The sequence below is a fragment of the Pipistrellus hanaki genome (genome assembly GCF_964339955.1).
Source record: "Pipistrellus hanaki genome assembly, chromosome: 4".
Lineage (NCBI taxonomy): Eukaryota > Metazoa > Chordata > Mammalia > Chiroptera > Vespertilionidae > Pipistrellus > Pipistrellus hanaki.
This window is the reverse complement of record NC_140506.1, coordinates 96,249,680-96,272,111: the sequence shown is the minus strand read 5'-3', so window position 1 is coordinate 96,272,111 and position 22,432 is coordinate 96,249,680. Positions and strand designations below refer to the sequence as shown.

Genomic DNA, 22,432 nt, shown 5'->3' with positions numbered 1-22,432 from the left:
CTGGTTCCAGCAAGGAACTTGGGGAAGGGGGTCGGGAAAGCCCAAACCTGCTGCATGGGCACTGCGGCGCTTGGGGGAAGGGGTGGGATGGGAAGGGCAGAGTGACCTCACTCCTGCATGATGTCAGTCCTTGCCTCTCGCTGGATTTCCCAGGAGGGAGAAGCCCAGCAGCGGCTGTGGTTCTGGGAAGGGCTGACCTTGGCCGGTGTGGCTGGCCTTGCTGGGGGATTTCTAGTGGCTGTTCCAGCCCATCAGGCGGCCCAGAGCAATGGTGGCTGTCTGCGGGTCCGGGTTCTTGCCCCTGAGCCCCTCTACCCGCCCCAACTCCAGGCCCCCCACTTCCCCCTCTTCACTTCCCCACCCTGACCTCAGCCCCCACCCCACCCCGCTCTTTCCCAAAGGTACTGACCAAGCACTTTTTGTACAATAAAGTTTAATCACAATTATAAAAATGTGGCATTGGGTTTGCACTATTAACATATGTACAATCCAGCCCAACAGGAAGGGCCCGCTCCCCCCACCATCCTGGCCTGGCCCAACCAGAGCTGACAGACACCAGGGCGGAAGGGTGACCCACAGGGTCTGGCAGGAACAGAAGACGAGGCAGGGTTCCAGGCACGGAGTCCCCAGGACTGGGAGGCACAGGGCCCCCCTCCCCAGGGGGAGAACATGGCCACTGCCCCTAGAGACCCCTAAACTGGGGAGGGGTGCACACAGGGCACACAAGGGAAGTCCCCATTAACACAAAGCAAGAGGGCTGTGCGGCCCCCAAGAACAGGATCTATACAGGCTGGCACCCCGGTTTCCACAGGAAACAGCTGCTGGCAGCTACAAAACATTTACAGCTTCTTCTCCGCAAAGAAAAAAATTAGGGGTGGGGGGCAGGGGTGACAGGGGAGGCAGACACTGCCTTAGGGACTGAGGCTCCCTTGCGGGGCTCAGGGGCCCAACTCCTTACTCAGAGATGGGGCACGTGGGCCCTCCTGAGCCCATAAGGCTGGGTGCTGGGAGCTCAGGGCACCAGGGGAATAAATAGGGGTGTGGGCGCCCTGCCCACCTCAGTTGAGGGAGCCCCGGCAGCTCTCGGTGCCGCACAGACACGGGATCTTGTTGTCCTCCAGCGGGAACTTGTAGTCGTAGGTGATCTCCTCGTCCACGCCGATGGGCTGCTTGGAGTAGATCACGATCTTCTTCTGGGACTCGATGGTGATCACCTTGGCGTAGCAGTTGGGCTGCAGGAGGGAGGAGAGTGAGCGGTGTCCACCGGCGTGCCCCCCCCCCCCCCCCGCCCCGGCCAGGCCCCAGCGCACCGTGCAGCAGTGGTTGATGAACCTCGCTAGGTTGCCACACTTGGTGGCGTCGATGATGGTGTCGTGGTCCACCCGGAACAGGTAGCTGCTGCCAATGCCCTCCTGCACATAGCGCTTCTCCCGCATGTCGGCCACCATCTGGGAGGAGGAGTGCGGTCAGGGAGCTGCCCCTCAGAGGCAGCCCCTGTGACTGGGGGTCCGCACAGTCTCCCAGCCGCCATCCTGGGGCCACAATGACCTGTCCTGGGTCTGTAGCTCTCTGGCTCCCACTGACCCCACCTGTGGACACTCCTGACTACTTCCAGGAGCCCGCCCCCTAATGGCCAGCCCCTACGCCTCCACTGCCACTGTAAGCCCCCCAAAGAGGACCCCAGGGACATTGGCACTGGCTGCTCCTGGAGTGTCTGCCTGACTCCCCGTCTACTGTGGGGCTGTGGCCGTTCCCAAGATGACAGTGGTCTCTCGGCGGGCTGAATTCTACGCCTCTCTTCTCCCAGGACCCTCCCTCCAAACAGGCCCCCCTGGCTGCTCTGGTTGTCCACATTAGGACCCAGGTTCCTGCATGAGGAGCAACTGCTGTTTCCTAGAAAACGGGCACTAAAGCCTCTGGCTCTCCCCATGGACGCGCTCTCCTAGCCTGGGCGGCCGGCTCAGTGCTGGTCTCCCAAACCTCCATCTGCTGCCAGATCCACCTCAGGAGCCGTTGGGTGTCCTCCTCTAGAGGTTCCGACTGGAACTCATCCGATCGCACATCTGCTCCCCCTCCTCACTCCCCTCATTGGCAGCCTCACTCCCAGCTGTTAGAGGCAGCGCCCTGAGAAATGGCCTCAAACCCCCCCCCCCCCCGCCCCCGTGCCCTCCCTCTGCAGAGCCTGTCTTGCCAGCTACCTTGGACCACAGACTGTTGTGACCTTGGCTGCCCCTGCCTCGCCCAGGAACCCTCCTTTGGGGTCTCTGCAGCAGCCCCCTCCCACCGCACTGCTGTCTCTATTCTCTCCTCACACTGCCGCCAGAGGGAGCCTGCAACCTCCCAAGCCCTCTCCTGTTTGACCCTACAGCAACTGTCCTCTCCGCCGGCCCAACTTACTCCTGAGGCTCCTCACTTCTGGGGAGCCTGGCCTGGCCTGCCCCTCCGGCCGCAGGTCCCTCCTGACCCGTTTCTCCTGTTAGCACAGGGCCCTCCTTGCACCTCCCTCACCCGAGACTGGGGAGCTCGACAGCCTTTAGGTCCTGGTGTAAACACCGGTGTTCCAGCCCCCGGTCTCTGAGCTCCCCTTTGTAACAAGCAAACACCTCTCACTGTAGTTACTGCTCAATGCCTGTCTCCCCGCTAAACGGAGGTCCTTAAAGGGAGAGGTACTAGCCTTGTTTCTTGCTGCATCATTAACATCCAGTTTACTGCTCTACTAGAACCCATTACTAACAAGGAAGGGAGGAGAAAGGGAGGGAAGGAGAGGGAGGGAGGAAGAAGTGGCTCCATGGCTGAGCCTTGGAGGCAGGCGGCATGTGGGGCTTTGTCCAGAGGGTTGGATGGGTCTCATGTCAGCATCCCAGGTGCCACTGCGCTGGGAGCTGGGTGTGGGACCCCTCACCTGGCGGATGTTCTGACCCACATATTCGATGACCATCTCATCGGCTGCGATGGGCTCCATGGCAAACAGACCCCACTCGTGGATCCGGCTCCGGCCGAATCGCAGCTTCTTCTTCCGGAACTAGAGGGCAGAAGGTAGACTGCTGCTGGATGCTCCCCTACCTGTCTCCGGCTCTTCCTGCACATCCCAGGGCAGGAGGGCGCTCCAGTCACTCACCCCTCCGCACCCCTAGGGACCCCACGATGCTGCCCTTCCACTGGCCCCTCTCCTCCTGGAGTCCCCGCTCCTCACCTTGAGCTGGTTTAGCTTCAGCAGATCGCTGTCCATGATGGCCGAGGTGCCGATGGCGCTCAGCAGCCGCCGCTGCTCAGATCGGCGCTCCGACAGCACACGGTTAGTCCCCTGGAGAACAGGACGGAAGCACGTGACGGAGAAGCAATGGGAAGAGGATGCCGGTGGCACAGACCAGGGCAGGGCCTCACCTGAGTGTCCGCCCCTTCCAGCTGCCGGGCTGAGACAGGGCACACGTCCAGGTACCTGTCCTTCTCCTTCTTGCTGATGGGGTAATAGCCTTCGCTGCGGGCAGAGCCCGTCTGGTGCTCCCGGGGCCCATCCGGGGGCCGCCGCTTGCGTTTGGGAGTGCTCAGGTTGGTGAGTGCAGGGGGTGTTAAGGAAGAGAACGGGTCCCACGCTGGCCAGGTCCCTGGGCCCCACTCCCCCGTCCCCGAGTCCCAGCCCACGGAAAGGGTAACTGGCCCTGAGCATAGTTGGTACAAGGAGTACAGAAAGATGAGAGAAGTCAGTCTTAGGCCACCTTTTCTGCCAGGAACACTTTGGGAGGCAGAAAAGAGGCCGGAGGCAGAGAGAAGATACCCCGGTAGCCAGAGGAGAAAGACCCAGGCTGAAGGGCGGGGGCAGAAAGAAGTGGAGAGGGAGGAAGAGAAACGCAGACACGAGTTGTCTGAAGAGAACACTGCCCAGCTGCGACCTCAGGAAAGCCCGCCCCCCTCCCGGGCCCGTCCTGCTGTCCCGGAGGCCGCCGCGGGGTCAGGATATTGGTGTGATGGACCCAGTGGGTGTCGTTAAGCCAGTCGGCCCCGCTTGTCTGCTGCAGCAGCTGCTCGTACATGAGCCGCAGGTAGCCCATGTCCTCCAGGTCCAGGCCTGAGTTCCAAATGTCATACAGGATGGTCATCTGCTCAAACTCACTGCGGGGCTCAAAGGTGGGAGGCGGTGGGGGAGGGGGTGGCGGGGGCGGCCTCCGGCGCCGAGTGTGGGAGCGGAGGCTGCGCCGCCGGATGGCCCCCTCCCCGGTGCTGCTGCTGCTGCTGCTGCTCTCAGACGACTCGGACTCCTCCTCTTCCTCCTCCTCCTCCCTCTCCTCCTGCTGCTTTGGTTCCTCTGCCTCAGCCACCACCACCTCGGGGGCCTCCAGGACCTCGTCTGCCGGGGAGCTGAAGAGGGCTGCAGGGGCAGGAACGGGCTCCGGCGGCCGAGGGGACGGCGGGAAGGGCTGAGGCTTGATGGCCAGGGCATAGTTGTGCTCCAGTAGGATGTGGCTGAGCAGAGGGCCCGGGCGGTCTGCCTCGTCCGATGTCTCTGTGGCCTCTGGGTCATCGCCAATAGGCAAGGCAGCCAACCCACGTCGGGCGGGGGTCAGGGCCAGGTTGGCCAGCACCGCCAGGTCCACTTCTGTCCCCGGCTCAGCCTCCTCTTCCTCGGCAGAGCGGCCTCGGCCTGCGGCCCGGCCCCGACCTCCTCGGGACACCTCCTCGGGCCAACTCTTGACCAGAGACGCGTGGTCCAGGGGCAAATTGCGAATGGTCCGCTCCACGCCCCGGGGGGCTTTGCGGGAGGCGGGGCCAGGAGCCTTGACCTGCTGGGGGGCCGCTGGGGAAGGTTCTGGGGCCGGTGCTTCGTCCACAGCAGAGAAGGAGACGGTTTTCCGGCGTTTCTTGGGTGGGGGCAAGAGGGGGATCGGAGAGGAGGGGCGCTCGTCAGGGCAGGCGGCAGAGGCTGGAGGGCCGGCCAGGGGCTCCGGGGGAGGCTGGGGCGCACTGGGTGCTGGCTCCTCGGTGGAACCTAGGGAAGGAAGCACAGGGAAGGGAGAGGCTCAGCTTCGTGGCCCAGCACATGAGACTTGCAGCTGGCCAGCCTCACCACGGAGTCCACACCCCGCCGCCTTTCAGCAGGCTGCGCTCAGCCTCCGCTGCCAGCGGACACCGCGCAGGGAACACGCCGCCTGCCTCGCCCGCACGGCCGCAGCGCCCGGGCTCCCGACAGGACATGGGACGGCTTCTACCCTGTCCGTTCACACTCCCGTCCCCCGCGCACACAGCAGACACCTGCGCTCAGCTCCCAGTGCGATGGACACAATGACAGGAGACAATTCACAGCCAAACTCAGATCCAGCCTTTTAACCAAGCCCGGTGGTGACAGAACTGCCTCCGACCAGCAGGCACACAGACCGAGACCATTTTTGCCAGCGGCATGTGTGAGGTTACAGTGAGCCAGGTCTGAGTTAAAGCACCCATCATTTCCACCACAAACAGTAATCCCTCTGTAGTGAGGTGAAACAGATACAATATAAGCTGAATCTTTGTGATAAAATACTTTATAAAACGTGCCTTCCTCCACACTCCCCCCAAACATCACTGGGGGTTTAGCCAAGTGAGGAGGGGTCCAGAAGTCCCCCCTAAAGAAGCTGAAGGTGAAGCTAAGATCCAAGGACGAGGGTACCTGAGGGAGGGGAACTGTCTTTGAACAGGCCATGCTGTCTCTCCCCTAATAACCGCCCCAGAGGAAGCACACCCTCACTGCTGGGATCCCGCCCCGCCACCCCCCCCCCCCAATCTGCTGCAGACGCAGGGGTCTCAACACTGCTCAGTGCACGACAGCCCGTTCCCCGGGCAGCCCGCCTTGCAGAGCTGACCCATCAGACAATCCTCATGAGGCCAGTTCACGCTCTGCCCTCTCGTCCTAGGTGTCAGCCACCTAAGCCGGCCTTTCAGACCTCCGGCCCTTTGCTGACAGTTGCCTCGGTTCGGAATGCCTCTCCCCTTGCCTGCTGGGAAAGCTGGCATCAGCTTTTAGGCTCAGCTCAATGCCACCTCCTTTCTGAAGGCTCCCCGCCTTCCTCAAACACCGGTAACACCTTCCTCTCAGGACCAGAGACTGGTGGCTCTCCATTGTCTGTCTTCAGGTTGGCTGCACCGACTAATAGCTGATGTTTTATGCCAAGCACTAATCCAAGCCCTTTACATATAGAAACTCATTTAATTCTCACAACGACCCTAGGAAATGGGTATGTTGTCAGCTCCGTTTGACGGAAAAGGACACTGAGGCAGGGAGAGGGAAATAACATGCCAAGGCCACACAGCTAGCAAATGTGAGTAAGATCCACACCGGCAGCCAGAGCTGTTTGTACTCTCCCCACTGCCCCACGCTGAGCTGGACGCTCTGCACTGGACCTCATATCTAGCTCTGCCACTCACAGAGCGCCAGGCCGGGCAGAGCAGGCAGTGACCACATGTGTCCAATGCCGTAACAGATGTTCCCCGATCTGGCAACCTCAGGAAGCTCCGCCTGCATTTCCTAAGGCTCCTGGCTCCACCTGGTGTCCACTCTGAGCCAGCAAGGCCTGTGGTGCTCGTCCCAGGTGCTCCAGTTCGAGCCCTCTCATCACTCTCCCCAACGTTCTGGGACAGCCCCCCCCCCCCATCCTCTCAGCCTGACCCACTCTGCCCTCCAGAAGCCTGGCTCAGCTTCCTCACACACTCCCCTCCGTGCCTTTCACCTAGGGAGGCAGCCTTTGGCACCTTCCTGGTTTACCGCCTCCCAGAGCCAGCTTCTACTGTATGACTGACCCCGCTAACGGATGGCTGCCGCCCCAGCCAGCCCGGCCAGGAACTCCCTGGAGAAGGCTCTGGGGCAGGAGGGGCTCTCTGTGGCAGAGGAAATCCATCTGCAGGAGGAACCAGACTGGAAGTCAGAAGAAAAGCAAGTGCTAACGGCGGCAGGTCTGTCTGTGGGGTCCCTTTGGGCCACACGGTCCTCTGGTCAGTGTGTCCATGGTAACTTGCATTTCCCTATCATTTCCTAAAAACTAAGGGATCTGCGTAGCGGTCTTGCCCTCTCCCACCCTTGCCATCTATTTCAGGAACTCTGATGTCCCACCGACTTACCCCATTTCACATCTCCAGTGGCCGCCTCCCTCCTCAGCTACCTCCGCAGCCACACCTGACTGTCACCTTCCGGACTAGCTCCACCCGAAACTTCCCTCTGACTCCGTACCCTGACCACAATCCGTCCGAACCTTTTCTTTCTTTTTTTGTTAATCCTCACCACTGAAGGTGTTTTTTCCATTGCTCTTCAGAGAGAGAGAGGGAGGTGTGGGGGAGAGTGACAGAGGGGAAATATCGGTTGAGAGAGACTACAATTGCCTCCCGCAGGTGCCCTGATCCTGAGCAAGGATCAAATCTGCAACCCAGGTCCGTGCCATTGACCAGGAATCAAACCCGAGACCCTTCGGTGTGGGGTGACACTGTAACCACTGAGTCACACTGGCCCGGGCCACTGCACCTTTTCAATTTCCCATCCTTCTATCTCACTCCAGCCTATCACCCTCCTGCTAAGTTAACGTCTTTCTTTCTCATGCCCAAATTGCAGGGGCTCTCACTTTGTCCTCTTCGTTCACAGAACTTCCTACATCCACATCCTTCTACCGCCTCTCTCCTGTAGACCCCCAACCCGAAATCTACCCCACCCTGACCCATGACCCCAGCCTCAGCAGAGCTTCTGAGTTGTGGCAAATCCAGTCAGCTTTCATCCTCACTCCCACTACCTTCTCTTCCCGAGGCTCCTACTCCACCCAGCCACCTCCGCCTCAGAAGATGTCCCACTTTCCTACTGCAAAGTGAAAAAAGGGGCCTTCAGGTATGAACCCCACACCTCCTTACCTCCTACTTACAGACAGATTAGCATCGGACCCAGAGGACACCCTTTCCCCCATGCTAACACATGCTATCTCCTGGCTCCTCTCCCCCTGTTCCCTTCAGGTATGAACATGCTCAAGTCTCACCTAACCCGCCACAACCCTGCTTCTTGCTGTCTCTCCAATCCCAGTTGGGTGACCTTGGGTATCTCACTAAACCTCGAAGTCCTCATCTGTAAAATGGGAATAAGAATGTTGTGAGGATTGCCCTAGCCGATTTGGCTCAGTGGATAGAGCGTCGGCCTGCAAACTGAAAGGTCCCAGGTTCGATTCTGGTCAAGGGCATGTACCTTGGTTGCAGGCACATCCCCAGTAGGGGGTGTGCAGGAGGCAGCTGATCAATGTTTCTCTCTCATCAATGTTTCTAACTCTCTCTCCCTTCCTCTCTGTAAAAAAATATATTAAAAATAATAATTAAAAAAAACACACAAAAAAAACAACAACCCTAGCTGTTTTGCTCAGTGGGTAGAGCGTGGGCCTGCGGACTGAAGGGTCCCGGGTTCAATTCTGTTCACGGGCACACTCCTGGGTTTCGGGCTCAATCCCCAGTACAGGGCATGTACTGGGGCATAAATGCTAACATAATTACAACCCTCAACTCTTTCCTTTCACAAGACTAGTCTACCTCCCAGAAGATTGGTTATCTCTATTGCCTGTCCTCACTCCCATAACTTGGCTCCAGTCCGATCCACTCTGTGAAATTGATAAGGTCACCAGTGACCTAACCGCCAAATCCAACAGACACTTTTCCTATCTTACAACCTCTCTGGTGGTCTGCTGACACAAGCCACTGCCTCCTTCACAAACTCCAAGCTTCCCACTTTCCTTCCCGCCTACCCGATCCCTCCTTTCAGCCTCTGCTGGCTCCCCTTTGCCCACCTGTCTCTTATAAGACTATAAGCTCGCCGAAACCGGTTTGGCTGAGTGGAATGAGCGCCGGCCTGAGGACTGAAAGGTCCCAGGTTCGATTCCGGTCAAGGGCATGTACCTTGGTTATGGGCACATCCTCAGTAGCAAGAGGCAGCTGATTGATGTTTCTCTCTCATCAATGTTTCTAACTCTCTATCCCTCTCTCTTCCTCTCTGTGAAAAATCAATAAAATATTTTTTTTTTTTAAAAAAGGACTATAAGCTCTGGCCCCTCTCATCCCAGACATCCTTCTAGGGCAGCGGTCGCCAACCGGTGTTGGTGCGTGAGGTCCGAAAGGTTGGCGACCGCTGTTCTAGGGTCCACATAGTTCACATCCAAACTCTCACTACTCTCAAATACCTACCTCATTCCAGCCTACTGCTCTTTCTCCGACCTACTGGCCCACCACCTGTGGAAGGGTCACTCACACCACGCACCTGCAGGCCGTGCTGGAGACTTCTCCTGCTCAGGGAGCGGGGTGACGGGGGAGCCCGCGGTCCGCTCTGGCTTCGGTTCCTCCACAGGTGCTGCCAGGGGCACAGGGACGTCTCCAGGTGGGGACACCGAGGAGGTGGTTGCTGGCTGCTCTTCTTCCTCTTCTTCTTCAGAGGACTCAGATGAGGATGACGATGACGACGATGAGGAGGAAGATGAGGAAGATGAGGAGCTGGACGAGCTGCCACTCTCTGAGTCCGAGGTGCTATCATTTTCACCATCTGAGTCAGCATACAGAGAACATTTGGAGGACGAATCGCTTCCCTCGTCCTCGCCTGGAAATCCAGAAGGGGCAATCAGGCGAGGTGGGAAGCCCCTCACTTGGCTCCGTCACTGGCTCACACTGTGGATGCGGTGGGCTCTGTGCGAGGCGCTGCCCGCCTCGAGGAGCTGGGTAGGCACACAATGCACTCCCACTGTGTAAGCCTCAGCGGGAAGGGCTGGGGAGCCTGGCAAAGGGAAACCCTGACTTCTGCCTGGAGGGTCACGTCAAGGAAGGCACCCCTGTGAAGGAGATGGCGAATCAAGACAGACAAGTAGGAGTTCAGCAGCCAGACATGGGCTGAGCAGGGATGTCAAAGGTTAAGAGAAGATGAGGCGCTGAGAGACTGGTGAGAGTCCTCTGAACTACCGAAGCTTTCCCCACAGCGGTTCTTAGAGACACTCGCTGGACTCCAGGTGGAATAAGCTTAGGGCTGTTACATGCTCTGTATTTCTAGGACATGGTAATACATTGTAAGGGCCCTAAGAATGAAGAATTTTGCAGTCTTTGAGGAACATAATTGGGTAAACTAGAATAGAAGGTACTGGTGGCCAGGGAGGGTCTGGAAGATGACAAGATGATCCCAAACAGATAAGCAAGAGCGGGATTATGAATGACCTGAAGTGTCAGGCTGAGGAGTCACCTTGTGGAAAACAGGGAGCCAGGAAAAGACTTTACAGAGAATCCACTGTGCATTTTAGGGACGACAATTTCCATCAATAGGCTGGAAAAAGGCTGGGAATGGAGGGAAGAATGGAAATGGAGACAGGAAAACCATTCAGAACATAGCTGTAGCCCCTAAGTGAGAGGGCAGGACAGCAGGATCTCAGGCGACAATTCAGGAAACTGGAAGATGTCCAGCCAAGCGGATGTGCAGGGCCGCGCACCCCGCTCCCGGCCGGGAACTGCCCGCACTTCACTGAACAGAGGCCTCAGACCACCAGTCTCCCATTCTGGCTTCTGCAGAAATGGCACCATCAGACATAAACAGTCCATCTTCCCCCCGTTCTCCCACCCGCTACTCTCTGCCTCATTCACCTATTCTATCTCCTTCAAAACACACATCTGTATCTCAAAAGCTATCTGTTCACTTGTTTGTCACCAACTGATCATGAGCACCTCGAAAGCAGAAATCCCATCTGTCCTGGTCACTGGGGTGTCCCTAGCACCTACAACAGTGCCTGGCAGAACAGGGGCTCAATATACAGGGTGGAGCAAAAGTAGGTTTACAAGTTGCGAGAACGTGAAACAGTTTATTCTTTTATTATTCTTTTGCATTACTTTCTGTACAAACAACTGTAAACCTGACTTTTCCCCTACCCTATATATTTCTAAACAAAGGAACGAAAAGAAAGACTAACCATGTACCCACGCTTCAATAAATGTGGAGGAACGAACAAGTATTCAACCAAAGAGCACAACGGCGCCTGGTAATGGCAGCGGCAGGGGAAGAGGGAGACCCGCTCAGAGCGGGGCCTTACAGGAAGAGCAGCGCTCAGAGACGGAAAGGCTGGCTCTGGTAGCACCAAAGGGCAGCCAGAGAGCGCACTCTTATTTCCAGGGCCTGGGGGAGAGGCTCTGCGGGCTGTCTTCAGGGGAAGCCCTGTTTCGGCAGCGGAGTAAGCAGGAGGGAACACTCTGGGTATTGGGGTCGTTGTTTACATGAGCTAAGGGTGCCAAAGGGGAGAGCTAAAAGAGTTGTTTTGGGGGAGGACAACGGTGGCCAACAAATCCAGCAGCAACACGTGGGTTCAGAATTGGATGAGGCAGGTGGCCGAACCCCTTTCTCCCCAAGCCAGAATTCTACTGTACTGTCTGTGCTTACCATCTGATGCCTCTGCCTCCTTCTTCGCAGTATCCATGGCTTCCTCATGATCGTCATCTTCCTCATCTTCCTCCTCCTCCTCGTCCTCCTCAAGGAAAGGGATAAATAGGGACTCACAGGAAAGGGCATCTGGTCCCCTAGAAGGCACACTGCCTGGGCACAGCACCACAGGAAGCAGGCTCCGGGCGGGGACCGGCGCCCTGGCTGCTCACCTTCTCCGAGGAGGACTCCTGGGACGCCTCCTCCCCCTCGCTGTCCAGAGCAAAGGCCTTGCGGTGCTTGCCCTGGGTCTTGCTTCGCTCTTCATCGCGCTTTTGGGGCTTGGTCCCTGGACGTCCTGCCTCTCCAGCCTCCTTCTCTCGCTCAGGGTCTAGGCGGGTGAGTAGTTAGGACAAGTTACCATCAGCAGGAAGTTACCATTTCTCGACCCCGTGAAGAGCTGTGCACACACTGTCGCTGATCTTCCTCCCAGCCCCACGGACAGACCTCGTTTTATAGACAAGAAGCCGAAGCTCAACGCAAAGCCCTCAGCAATACCTTCTATTTTCCAGTTTAAACATATCACTCATTTATCTCTCACTGTTCTCTGGGCGGCATGGAAGAGGCAGATGCCTGGCCCAAGAAACACTGCTAAGGCCAATGGGTTCCAGGGAAGCAGATCGGACTCGATAAGGAAGTTTTCTAGACACAAGCTGTCAACCAACACTTAAACTTAGACAAACTGGTAGAAGGCATAGAGCTTACCCTATTTAACCTTGAAATTCTGTGATCTTTAGAGGTGAATGTTATTATTTCCATTTTATAAAAGGAAAATTAAAATACAGAAAATGTAAATCGGCAATGTTAAAATATGTAAAAAAATAAAATAAAATAAAATAAAAAATAAAAGCTGAAAAAAAAAGAAGAAAAAAAGAAAAGAAAATGTAAATCAACATACCAGTGTAAAAACCATAACTAAAATCCAGCATGGTCGCATCTGAAGCTTTTCACCACTCTCAAAACTGCTTTAATTACTTTTATTTTTAAAAAATCTATTTTATTGCCGAAACCGGTTTGGCTCAATGGATAGAGTGTCGGCTTGGGGACTGAAGGGCCCCAGGTTCGATTCCGGTCAAGGGCATGTACCTTGGTTGCGGGCATATCCCCAGTAGGGGATTTGCAAGAGGCAGCTGATCAATGACTCTCTCTCATCGATGTTTCTAACTCTCTATCCCTCTCCCTTCCTCTCTGTACAAAATCAATAAAATATATTTTTTTAAAAATCTATTTTATTGATTTTTTACAGAGAGGAAAGGAGAGGGATAGAGAATTAGAAACATTGATGAGAGAGAAACATCAATCAGCTGCCTCCTGCAACACCCCCTACTGGGAATGTGCATGCAACCAAGGTACATGCCCTTGACCGGAATCGAACCTGGGACCTTTCAGTCCGCAGGCCGATTTTCCATCCATCTAGCCAAACCGGTTAGGGCAAAACCACTTTCTTTTAACCCTCTACCAAAATCTCCACTTGGCTCTTTGCCTTTAAGACACCGTTAACCCTACCTCCAGCTTTCCTGTCAGAATCTAATAACCTTTCCCCTTTCTCCTTCTACCCAATCTTCCCACTCACCATCTTCATCTTCCTCAGCTGGAGTGGAAGGCCGGGGCCTCTTTTCCTCGCTGGCCTCTGAAATTTCTGAAGGCTCTTTTCGTTTTACCTGGGGGTGGGAAGAGACAGAGTCCATTTACACCTCAAACCCAAGGAGGGGGGATGCCCTGTCCCCTCCTACTAGGCAAGACCCCAGTGCTGGGTACCTTGAAAGAAGGCAGCCGCAGGGCCCCTCGCAGTCCTGACCCAAAGGCGAAGGCCTCGATGCCTGTGGTGCCCCCGCTCTTCGCCCAGTCTACGAGGGACAGCAGGCCGGGCTCTTTGAGCTTTGTCTTCTCTTTGTCTTCCTCCTTGGCTTGCTGTTTGGCTGCGTTCTGGAATGGCTGCGGACAGAAGGGGACCGAGCCTCACAACCCAGGTGCTCCCTCCTGTCTCCTGCCTGGAACTACTCCCGGGCCCCAGGAAAACAGACTGCTTCTACTCTCTCCTCCGTCCGATCACACTAGGCCATACCCGCTGACCAGCCCCGGTGGAGTGCTGCCCAGAAGCCTGCTCACTCAGCCCCGTCAATCTCACCATCCTTCACCCTTCACAGTGCGGGACACTGAAGACTCAAGTCCAGACACTGAAGGGCCTTGTCCACTGCAAGTCAGCAGTGGAGCCAGGACAGCTCCTCAGACTCTCAGGCTCAGGCTTTCCTACTGCTCCCCCGGCCCAAGTCCCTGTCGGACCAGTGTCCCAGGACAGTCCACGTGCCTCGATCACCCTCCTATTTTGAGCTGGGTAGCTTGGAGAAGCAAGAGGTTTACTCCCCACAAGGAGCCCCAAGTTCCCCCAGGCCCAGGCCCTGGCCCTCACCTTGGCCTTCTCTTCCTTGCTCTCCCACCACTGGTCAAAGGCTCCAAAGGCCACGTTTTCCACCATCTTGCGGTTGAGGTCTCGCTGCATGATGCTCTTCATCTCCTGGACGAGGGTGGCCAGCACGCGGCCCACAGTGCCCGCTGACGGCAGGGCCTTGCCCTCCGCCAGCTCTGCTTCCTCCCTTGGAGGTAATCGGGCCTCCTCTCCCGAGACTGAAGAGGAGGGCAGGGGCTCAGCGGCCACGGGCAGAGGCAGGTGGTAGGCCTCCCGGGAGTACGCCCCTCGGCCGTCCTGCCCTTGTGTGTACAGAGCGTAGGGCAGGCCGTAGGCCGCCTCCTGAGGGGGCGGGAACGGGAGGAAGGCCTCCCCGAAGGCCCCGCCGTGGGGACCTGCCGAGGCAGCGGTCAAGCCCTTGCCCTGCCGCAGCTGGTGGAGCCGAGTTAACATCTGGGTCTGCATCTGGAAGGACATGGGCATTCCTCCCCACTGAGCCCCGAGTCGATCCATGAGCTCTAGGGAGTTCACAAAGTCGTAGATGTGGGGGGGTGGCGGAGGAGGTGGGGGGTACTCGGGGGGCGGTGGCCCATCAGGTCGGGGTGGGAGGAGGTAGGCAGGCTGGTGGGGATAGCCAAGGGGAAGGGAAGCCAGGTAGGGAGGAGGAGGAGGGGGCGGTGGGGGAGGAGGGGGAGGCTGTTGGGGGGGCGTTGGGGCCGGAGGGGGTGAGCCGCCCCTGTCGTCATCGGAGATCTCCATGTCCTCTCCAGAAGAGCACGGAGAAGCCTGTAGGGGTGCAGAGGAGGGTCACAGAAAGCTTCTGCTGTTCCCTGGGCTGCTTCTCAAATCTGTCCTCATCTAGTTCCCTTCCCTCCCCCTCTGGGCTCACCCCTGCCCCCTGACCCAGGTACCTCCGCTGGCCGAGCCCAACTCACCTGGTTCTGTCCGTTGGCCTTGGGAGACTCCCGGGTGGCCCCTGGGTCCCCGCTCCCTGCAGGCGCCACGTCCTCAAAATTAGCGGGGGCTGGAGGCGGCGTGCAGGGCCCGTGACCCGAACCAGAAGGCACCTCAATCCCTGTGTCCCTTGCCCCGGGGCCTGCGGCGGCGTTCTCTTCCTCCTCCTCTGTGTCAGAGGCCAGGAAGGAAAACTTGGAGCGCTGCTCCTTCAGCAGCATCTCAATGCGGGAGTCCAGGCTGCTGTGCTGAGCAAAGGGCACGCTCTCATTGGTGGTCTCTGGGGCTGGGGAGCCGGAGCGGGCGGGCGAAGCTGGGCGGGGGGAGGTCCGAGCTTCTTCTCTCTCAGGGCTGGGCCCCCCGGCACCCCCCCCTCCACCAGGTTCTGGGGGCTCCGGGGGCGGAGCCTCTGAGGCAGGAGGCCGGTAGTCCTGGTCGGCGGGGCGGCTGGGTTCAGGGGGCAAATAGGAGGTGTAGGAAGGTGGGAAGCGCTCAGCTGTGTTTTCAGCAAAAGGCGCCCCGGGAGGCTCCTCCCGAGTGGCCCGGCGGGGTGGGTAGGAAGAATGGCGTTGGTAGCGATTCCAGCTTTCATAATATGCCGGGTAGTTTGAGTCAGAACCACGGAAATGGGAGGAGGAGGACGAGGAGGACGAGGACAAAGAGGAGGAAGAGGTGGAGGATATGGCGGTGGCTGCAGTGGTGGCAGAGATGGCTGCAGCGGTGGTCGTGGGGGCTGAAGAGGCAGAGAAGTGGCGGCGGGAAAAGGAGTCCTGGTAGCTGTTCTCTGACCGCCGGGGCTTGAAGGAGGTGGAAGTGGTGCTGGAGAGAAGATGCAGGAGTGAGCTGGGTTAGCTCCGCATGACCAAACCCGAGGGTCCCAATTCCCAGTCCCAAGCCCCTCTACGCTGTCCCAGAGGAAGATGGAAATGCTGCTGGGTTCCCGGCTGGAGTGAGTTCCCTGAACACAGGGACAAATTCTTCCCAGCTCCCTTTTCTACTGGTCTCTTCTTTCCAGAGGCAGCTCCCAGATCTGGGGACCCAGAGGGTGTTTACCCTGTACCTGCTGGAGTAGGCAGAGTCCTGAGAGTAGGGGGTGCTGCCCCGAGAGGTGTAGGGGGTTCCTTGGGAGGACTGAGGGGTGAACTGGCCGAAGGAAGATGGGGTGTCTTGCCGGCTGCCGGAGAAGCTTGTGTCCTGGGAGCAGGGGGTGCCATTGCCAGGAGTGCCCACCACAGCAGTGCCTGCTGGGTAGGCAGCCGTGTCAGAGGAGGAGCGGCGGCGGGATTCAGTCTGGAAGGGGAGAGTGGAGTAGGGAGAAAGGAAAAAAGATCAATTACCATTTAACAATTCACCCTTCCCCAAACTTTGAATCCCAGTTCCCTGTCATTGGAAAGCATCGAGGCATCTTTTCTTGGCTCTTCCTATACTTAACGTGAAGCCCAGAGCCTTCCAAAGACTGGTCCTGGCACTCAAGGGCTGTGCCCGCATGGCCAGGGCTATGGCAACCACAGCTTCTCACCGTCTCAGTGGCTGCACCAGGGCCCTGGAACTTCTCGCTCAGGGCCTTGCCCCCAGTGGGCACTGTCTGAGGGGTGTAGGAGCCATTGACAATCAGTTCATAGTACTTCATTCGCTGTTGTCCTAGGAAGAGAAAAATGGGAACCAGCAGTCAGACAGAGAAAACAGCTCCTTCCTAACATGGTTTTCCCACTTATTCCTCAGGCCTCAAGCTGATCCTGGGTTTGGGACTTCAATTCTTCTTCCCTCTCTCTGCATCTGGGACCTTCTACTTCATCTCCAGGTAACAACTACTACAAATGACAGAGAGTACAACACGGCGCAGTTTCTTCTACGTGAATTACCGCACTGAATGACCAGCAGAAGGAAGAGCATCAGGACGCCTACTGAAGACCGGCCTGCACAGAGTCAGTGAGGAGAACTCTAATTCAGACCCAGGTCATCGAATGCTAGAACCTATCATATTCTTCATCCTATAAACTCAGCGTTACAAAAACAAAATTTTATTGGCCTTACATAATCACTTAAATTTTTTGGGGGTAGAGGGATGTAAAATTTTTAAATCATGGGATCTGATTTAAAAAAAACACCTTGATTTCTTGCTTCAAAAAAACAAAAAACACACAAACAGATTATTTGGCAATATTAGTCCTCTATCCCACTTGCAAATTGGCTAATGCCACAGCTGCCTCCTTTAGATGGCACTGTGCTACAGTACGCCACAGCCCTACCCTTCCCTGTGATCCCTGACACAGACTGCTCCTCCACTCACCTGTCAGCAAACACAGGTCTCTAACCTAGTATTTTGGGGAATTTAGTGTCAAAACCTGAGCTGAAGCTATTTACTCTAGTTTGTTTTTTAATCCTCACCTGAGGATATTTTTGCCACTGATTTCTTCAAAGATAGTGAAAGGGGGGGAGGTAGAAAGAGAGAAAGAAAGATGAAGAGAAGAGAAGAGAAGAGAAGAGAAGAGAAGAGAAGAGAAGAGAAGAGAGATGAGAGAGAGATATGTCAACTGGTTGCCTCGCACACATGCCCTGAGGTACATGCCACTGACCGGTAATCAAACCTGAGACCCCTGCACTGAGCTGAGCCAGCCAGGGCTATTTACTTTTGTTTTTATTTATCCAACCTAGTGTGACCTTCATACACTTTCTTATAAAAAAAAAAAGCCATAAGCTAGTATAGCCCCAATGATGCTGAATACATACACAAAACATGAGTCCCATAATCCCTTTGTAAAATTCTGACTTCAGAAACCCATCTGGCCCCACGAGTTTCAGATGCGGAGTCATGAACCTGCTCACATGCCTGACTCCAACCGGCATCCACAGGTACAATCTCTGCCGGAGCCCAGCCTGGGCCGCAGGCAGGGCACCTTACCTTTGATGTCGAGCTGGGCGTGGATGATGTTGCCCATGACGGAGGTAAGGTGGAGGTTTTTGACCGTTTCCTTGGCTCCTCGAGTGCTGGTGAAGAGCACTCGGGCCAGGCCCAGGTGCTTGCGAGTCCGGGGGTGAAGAAGGATCTCCACCTCTTCCACCTCGCCATACTTCCGGCACATATCCTTCAGGAAGGTCTCCCGCACGTTGTCATTCAGTCTTGCAAAAGTCACTTCCTTCAGAGGGATCTGTCCAATATAGAACTCATCCAGCTGTGGAGAGGACAAGCGCTAAGTCTGGGGTGGTAAGACTTTTTCCTTGGGGAACTTTAGAGAGATCCATGAGATGAAGAGAGATAGGACTGGGAAATAAGAGGAAAGGGCAAGGCACCCCAACAAGGGACAACAGAAGAGAGACCCCTCTCTCTCTCGGATTCTTTTCATCATGGAATAATGGCAAGAACCAGGAAAAGAAAGGTATGAACTGAGAAATAAACACACATGGAAGAAACTAGGTGTAAAGAAATCTCACTAACTCAGCTTTTACTAAGTAATTACCATGGATAGACTGGGCACTAGGAATATAGAGATGAGAAAAAGGAGATTACTGGTCAGAAAAACAGACAAGACGGAGACACATACAGTTATGACATAGCAGTAAGTGTCGGCAGAGGTGTACAGAGGTGTTTGGGAATCCAGAAAAAGAAACTTTGTTCAGCGACAAGGCAGGGAAGCATTCATACAGATGGTGTCATTCATATTGGGCTTTTGGGATACATAGGAGTTCACCAAAATTACAAGGACTTACTGTAATTACGTGACATTATGAAATAACAGCATTTCCCAGAAACTGAGTGTATAGAGGATGGAACACAGGTGAGCAGTATCAATCAGGAGATGAGGCTTGACCAGCTCAACAATCTTAAATGTCAATGCACAAAAACATGGACTTGGCAACAAAAGTAAAATAAGAGTAAAATTAAAGCGACAATGACAGCAGGGTGGAACATTAAATGAAGAGAATAGAAGCAAGGAAACCAGGTGAAATGAATACAAGAGTATGTATTAAAGAGATGGCAATGGGAATAGAATAATTAACATAAAATGGCTTAGGAAGAAGGGTCAGCAGAACTTTGCAACAGATTATGCGATGAAGGAAAGGAGAATCATAGGATGCCTTCCGGGTTTCCAGCTTGGGCAGCTAAGTAAATGGGGGGAGAGCAGGATTAAAGGGGTAAAGATCATTTGTTTTGGATGTCTTGAATCTGAGATGTTTGTGGGGCATCCAGATGGAGCTTCCCACTATCAGGCATACACGTTTGAAGTTCGAGACTGATCTTGGCTAGAAACAGAGATTTAGAAGTCATGAACATTTTGGCAATAGTCAAAGTAACGGATGTGAAAGAGATTGTCCAGGGAAAGTGTACAAAGTGAAAAAAGGGGCCAGGGCACCCCACAAATGATTTCTTTAAAAGTGAATAAAGAATTAGTGAGAGAAACCAAGAACCACCAGTTTTCTAGGCCCAGCCCAAGGCCTGTTGAGTACCCTGCCTGGAAAGAGACAGGGGCCTCCTCTGGCATAAAATGGAGGATCAAACGGCCCAAGGAGAGGCGAGGAACGGAGGATATCAGGGATGGAGTTCCTGGCCTTATCACTCCCTTATTTGTCGGGAAACTGGGGTATCAGAACAGAGCACTGCCAAGGAACACACAGACTGTCTAGGAATAGAGTGGGAAGTAAAGCAGCAAAACACGTCTTTATATCATTCAAGGAGTCAACACCCCTGTTTGGGACACCTCATCCATGCCTTTCTAGAAGACAGAGTTCCTGTCCAGAACAACTCGGCTTCACAGCCTGTTAGATGTGGCTGTGATCCTTGCATTGGAAAACTGTCTTATTCAGCGACATTAAGACTGGACTGCCAGGATGGAGCCTCCACACCCTCCAACGGCCACCCCTCCAAGATATCAGCAGACACATACCTTAAACTTCGGGACTGGGAGGGAGAAGTCTCTGTTTTTGGACCTGACATGGCAACGGGGGTCTTGGAGGTCTTCGACTGGGATATACTTTGAGTCCTAGGAAGGAAAGCAGGAACAGAAAGACAGCTCAAGGTGAAACCACGCTCTAAGCCCATTTGGAGACCCATATGCAAAAGAGTTGGGTGCTGGTTAACCACTTTTTAAGAAGGCAGGCTCTGCACAGGGAAGGTCTGGGTGCTGAACAGAGCCACCAGGAGAATGGGCCTGGAGGTTCCTAGATGGCAAGGAGCAGCCTGGCACTCACGTTGACACTGAAGTGGACTCCGTCGTAGCGGTACACCTTTTGAGAAGGCCTGCGCAGGGCAGGGTCCAAGGCAGGGTCCACGATGAGCTTGTAGTTTCGCCACTGGAAGCTCGGGGTCTTCTGCCCATCTCCCCCACCTTCCTGATCCATCTTTGCTCATTTACACTGCTACAAGAGAGGAATACACAAGGGGGTTCAGATCTTAGGCCTGACTGCCTTGCTGCCCCTCACCGACTAGCCCAGGCTCCAGGGTCTCTCATCACCCCCGTTTCCACACCTCACCATGACCCGCAGCTCCCCCAGATTTTCCAAGTACACTCTATCACCGTAACAACACATTCTCTCCACCTCTCAACTCTTGCCCTCAGACCACCAGGCCCATCTCGTGCCCCCAGCTCTACCCAGCGCGCGCCCCACTTGCCCTCAGAGCAAGACCCCTCCCCCGCCCCCTGGCAGGCCCCGCCCCCTCCCGCCTCCTCACCGGCCAGCGGCCCGGGCCAAGCCCGGCTCCCGCTCCCACACACCCGCTCGGGTCCCCGCGCCCCGATCCTCTCGCCAAGAGGTGGCACCTATTCGGGGCGTTGGAAACACCGCGAGACCGAGCCCGAGACCCGGCTTCGGCCCCGAATCTGGGCGGGGGGGTGAGGGGTAGGGGAACGCGCACCGCTGCCCTCTCCTCCCGCCCCGGTGCGTTCTGCCCCCCCCATCTCCGCGCACGCGCGGCGCGGCCCCACTCACCCGCTCGTGTCGAGCGGCTCCCCCTCCCCCCACCCCGCGCGGCACCTCAGTGGCGCGAGGCGGCGGCGGCGGCGGCGGCGGCGGCAGAGCGAGACCCGGCCCCGCAGCGGTGGCGGCGGCGGCGCCCCCCCACCACCACCTCCCCGGCGCGCGCACCAAACACCACGGCCACCTGCGAGAGGCCCAGCAGGCACAGCGTCGACATTCGCACTTTCGCCACGGGCGCCACTGGGAGACCAACGGGGCCTAGGATAGCGGTTTCGCCTCGGCCGGCGTCCTAGGAGGCTTGAGAATTGCAGCCTAGGGAGCCTGGAGATTGGCCGCATCCCCCGCAGAGTGGGCTTCACCACGGCTATCCAGCTGCTCTGGCCTGGAGCCGTTGACGAATCGGTGGCGACGAAAGCAGCGACTAATCCCGGAGGAAAAGGGGGCGGGGCGAAGGGAGGAGGCCAGCCAGAGCTGGGGAGATTTGAGTGGCGCGTTGAACGGGCGCAGATTCGTCAGGCGGGCGGGGCGAATGGGTGGACGAGACGCGGGCTTCTCTGCTCCTCTTGCCTGCCCCTTTCTTGCGCGGCCAAACGTCCAGGAGGCTGCAGATTCGCCACAGGTCCTGGCCCCAGCTCTTGCCTCCCTTTGCCAGCTTTGGTGAAGTCAAGAAAGTGGTGCCTGTTTAGGCAAGCCCTGTAGGCAAGTCAGCCACTTCCCTGGACTTTCTTCCTAGTACAATTCAGGGGGCTGTCCAATTCCGACCCGAGGCAAGTGGCTATGGCTCAAAGCTCCGATGAGACTTTCCGGCTGAGCATCGGGGCCTGAGTAATCCTGGGGAGCCGGACTCACGAATCTGCGAGCCTGTGGGCGGGGCCGCGGCGCCTGCGCAGAGGGCGGGGCCTGCGTGCGGCCCGGCGTCGCGGGGCTCTTCCTGTAGGACCCACCGAAACCGGGCAGCCTGGGAGGGGCGCCCGTGAGATGGAAAATACAACCATCAGTGGTGACTCAGGCTGTTTGGCGACGCACGTACCCTAATGCAGGGAGCGTTTTCCTTTCGCGATCCCCCTTGGGTCACTGGCTGCTCAAGATGCCCACTTGGCGGATGTGGAGACTGAGACCTGCAGAGGTTTCCGCATTCTGCCTGTATTCGGCCACTACTGGTCTTAAAGTTTTATGATAAACGTGGTGGAGCTTAAAGACCCTAGAGTGGGTCCTGCAAAAAGTAAACTCGATTTATAGTAACTAGGTGAGCTGGTCGCACCATGGTCCCAGTGCCCGTCGTTTTCAACGGGATAGGGTGGAGGCTATCCTTACGCGGTCTCGCCGCTCGAGGGCAGCACCGTTCCAGGCTTACACTGGGACCCTGGGCCTAAGGTCGCCTGAGGCTGAGCATCCTTTATTTCTATCTTGGCCGCAGGGTATTCTGGTCTCCAGGCGATGGCATACCCCCGAGGCCCCTCTGCCTGAGCTGAGGATGCGTTAGGTTTCAGACATCTCTGTCTACATCCCTCGCTGTATTACCTTGGGCAAATCATTGACCTCTCACAGCTTCAGATTCTTACTCTGAAATGGATATTGATGTCCCGCAGGATTAATGTAGGCATAAAAAACAAACAAACAAACAAAAAAAACATAGGAAAGGCCCTTGAAGCCTTGTCCATGCAAACTTATCATTTAAGTAACAGGAAAAGAGAAAAGGGGTACTTGTTCAAGATGTCACACCATAAGAATAG

General features: G+C 56.2%; 1 protein-coding gene across 4 annotated transcripts; it reads right to left on the bottom strand.

The window, feature by feature from the left end:
- Window positions 1–168: 168 nt before the first annotated feature.
- On the bottom strand, window positions 169–20,861 carry SETD1A (SET domain containing 1A, histone lysine methyltransferase). 4 transcript variants are annotated; one of them, XM_084883002.1, is made up of 19 exons: window positions 20,712–20,861; window positions 19,974–20,138; window positions 19,670–19,765; window positions 17,689–17,959; window positions 16,306–16,427; window positions 15,847–16,076; window positions 14,768–15,605; window positions 13,836–14,618; window positions 13,184–13,360; window positions 12,999–13,086; window positions 11,599–11,756; window positions 11,387–11,474; window positions 9,242–9,574; window positions 3,959–4,984; window positions 3,385–3,557; window positions 3,194–3,304; window positions 2,903–3,022; window positions 1,311–1,448; window positions 169–1,232 (listed from the first exon to the last, which is right to left on the bottom strand). In XM_084883002.1, the coding sequence occupies exons 2-19, from the start codon at window positions 20,121–20,123 to the stop codon at window positions 1,059–1,061; spliced, it is 5,076 nt and encodes a 1,691-aa protein (XP_084739128.1). In that variant the 5' UTR covers window positions 20,124–20,138; window positions 20,712–20,861; the 3' UTR covers window positions 169–1,058. The 4 variants fall into 4 exon arrangements, with proteins under 4 accessions (XP_084739128.1, XP_084739130.1, XP_084739129.1 ...); XM_084883004.1 differs by having other exon boundaries at window positions 9,242–9,520; XM_084883003.1 differs by having other exon boundaries at window positions 11,387–11,471.
- Window positions 20,862–22,432: the final 1,571 nt, after the last annotated feature.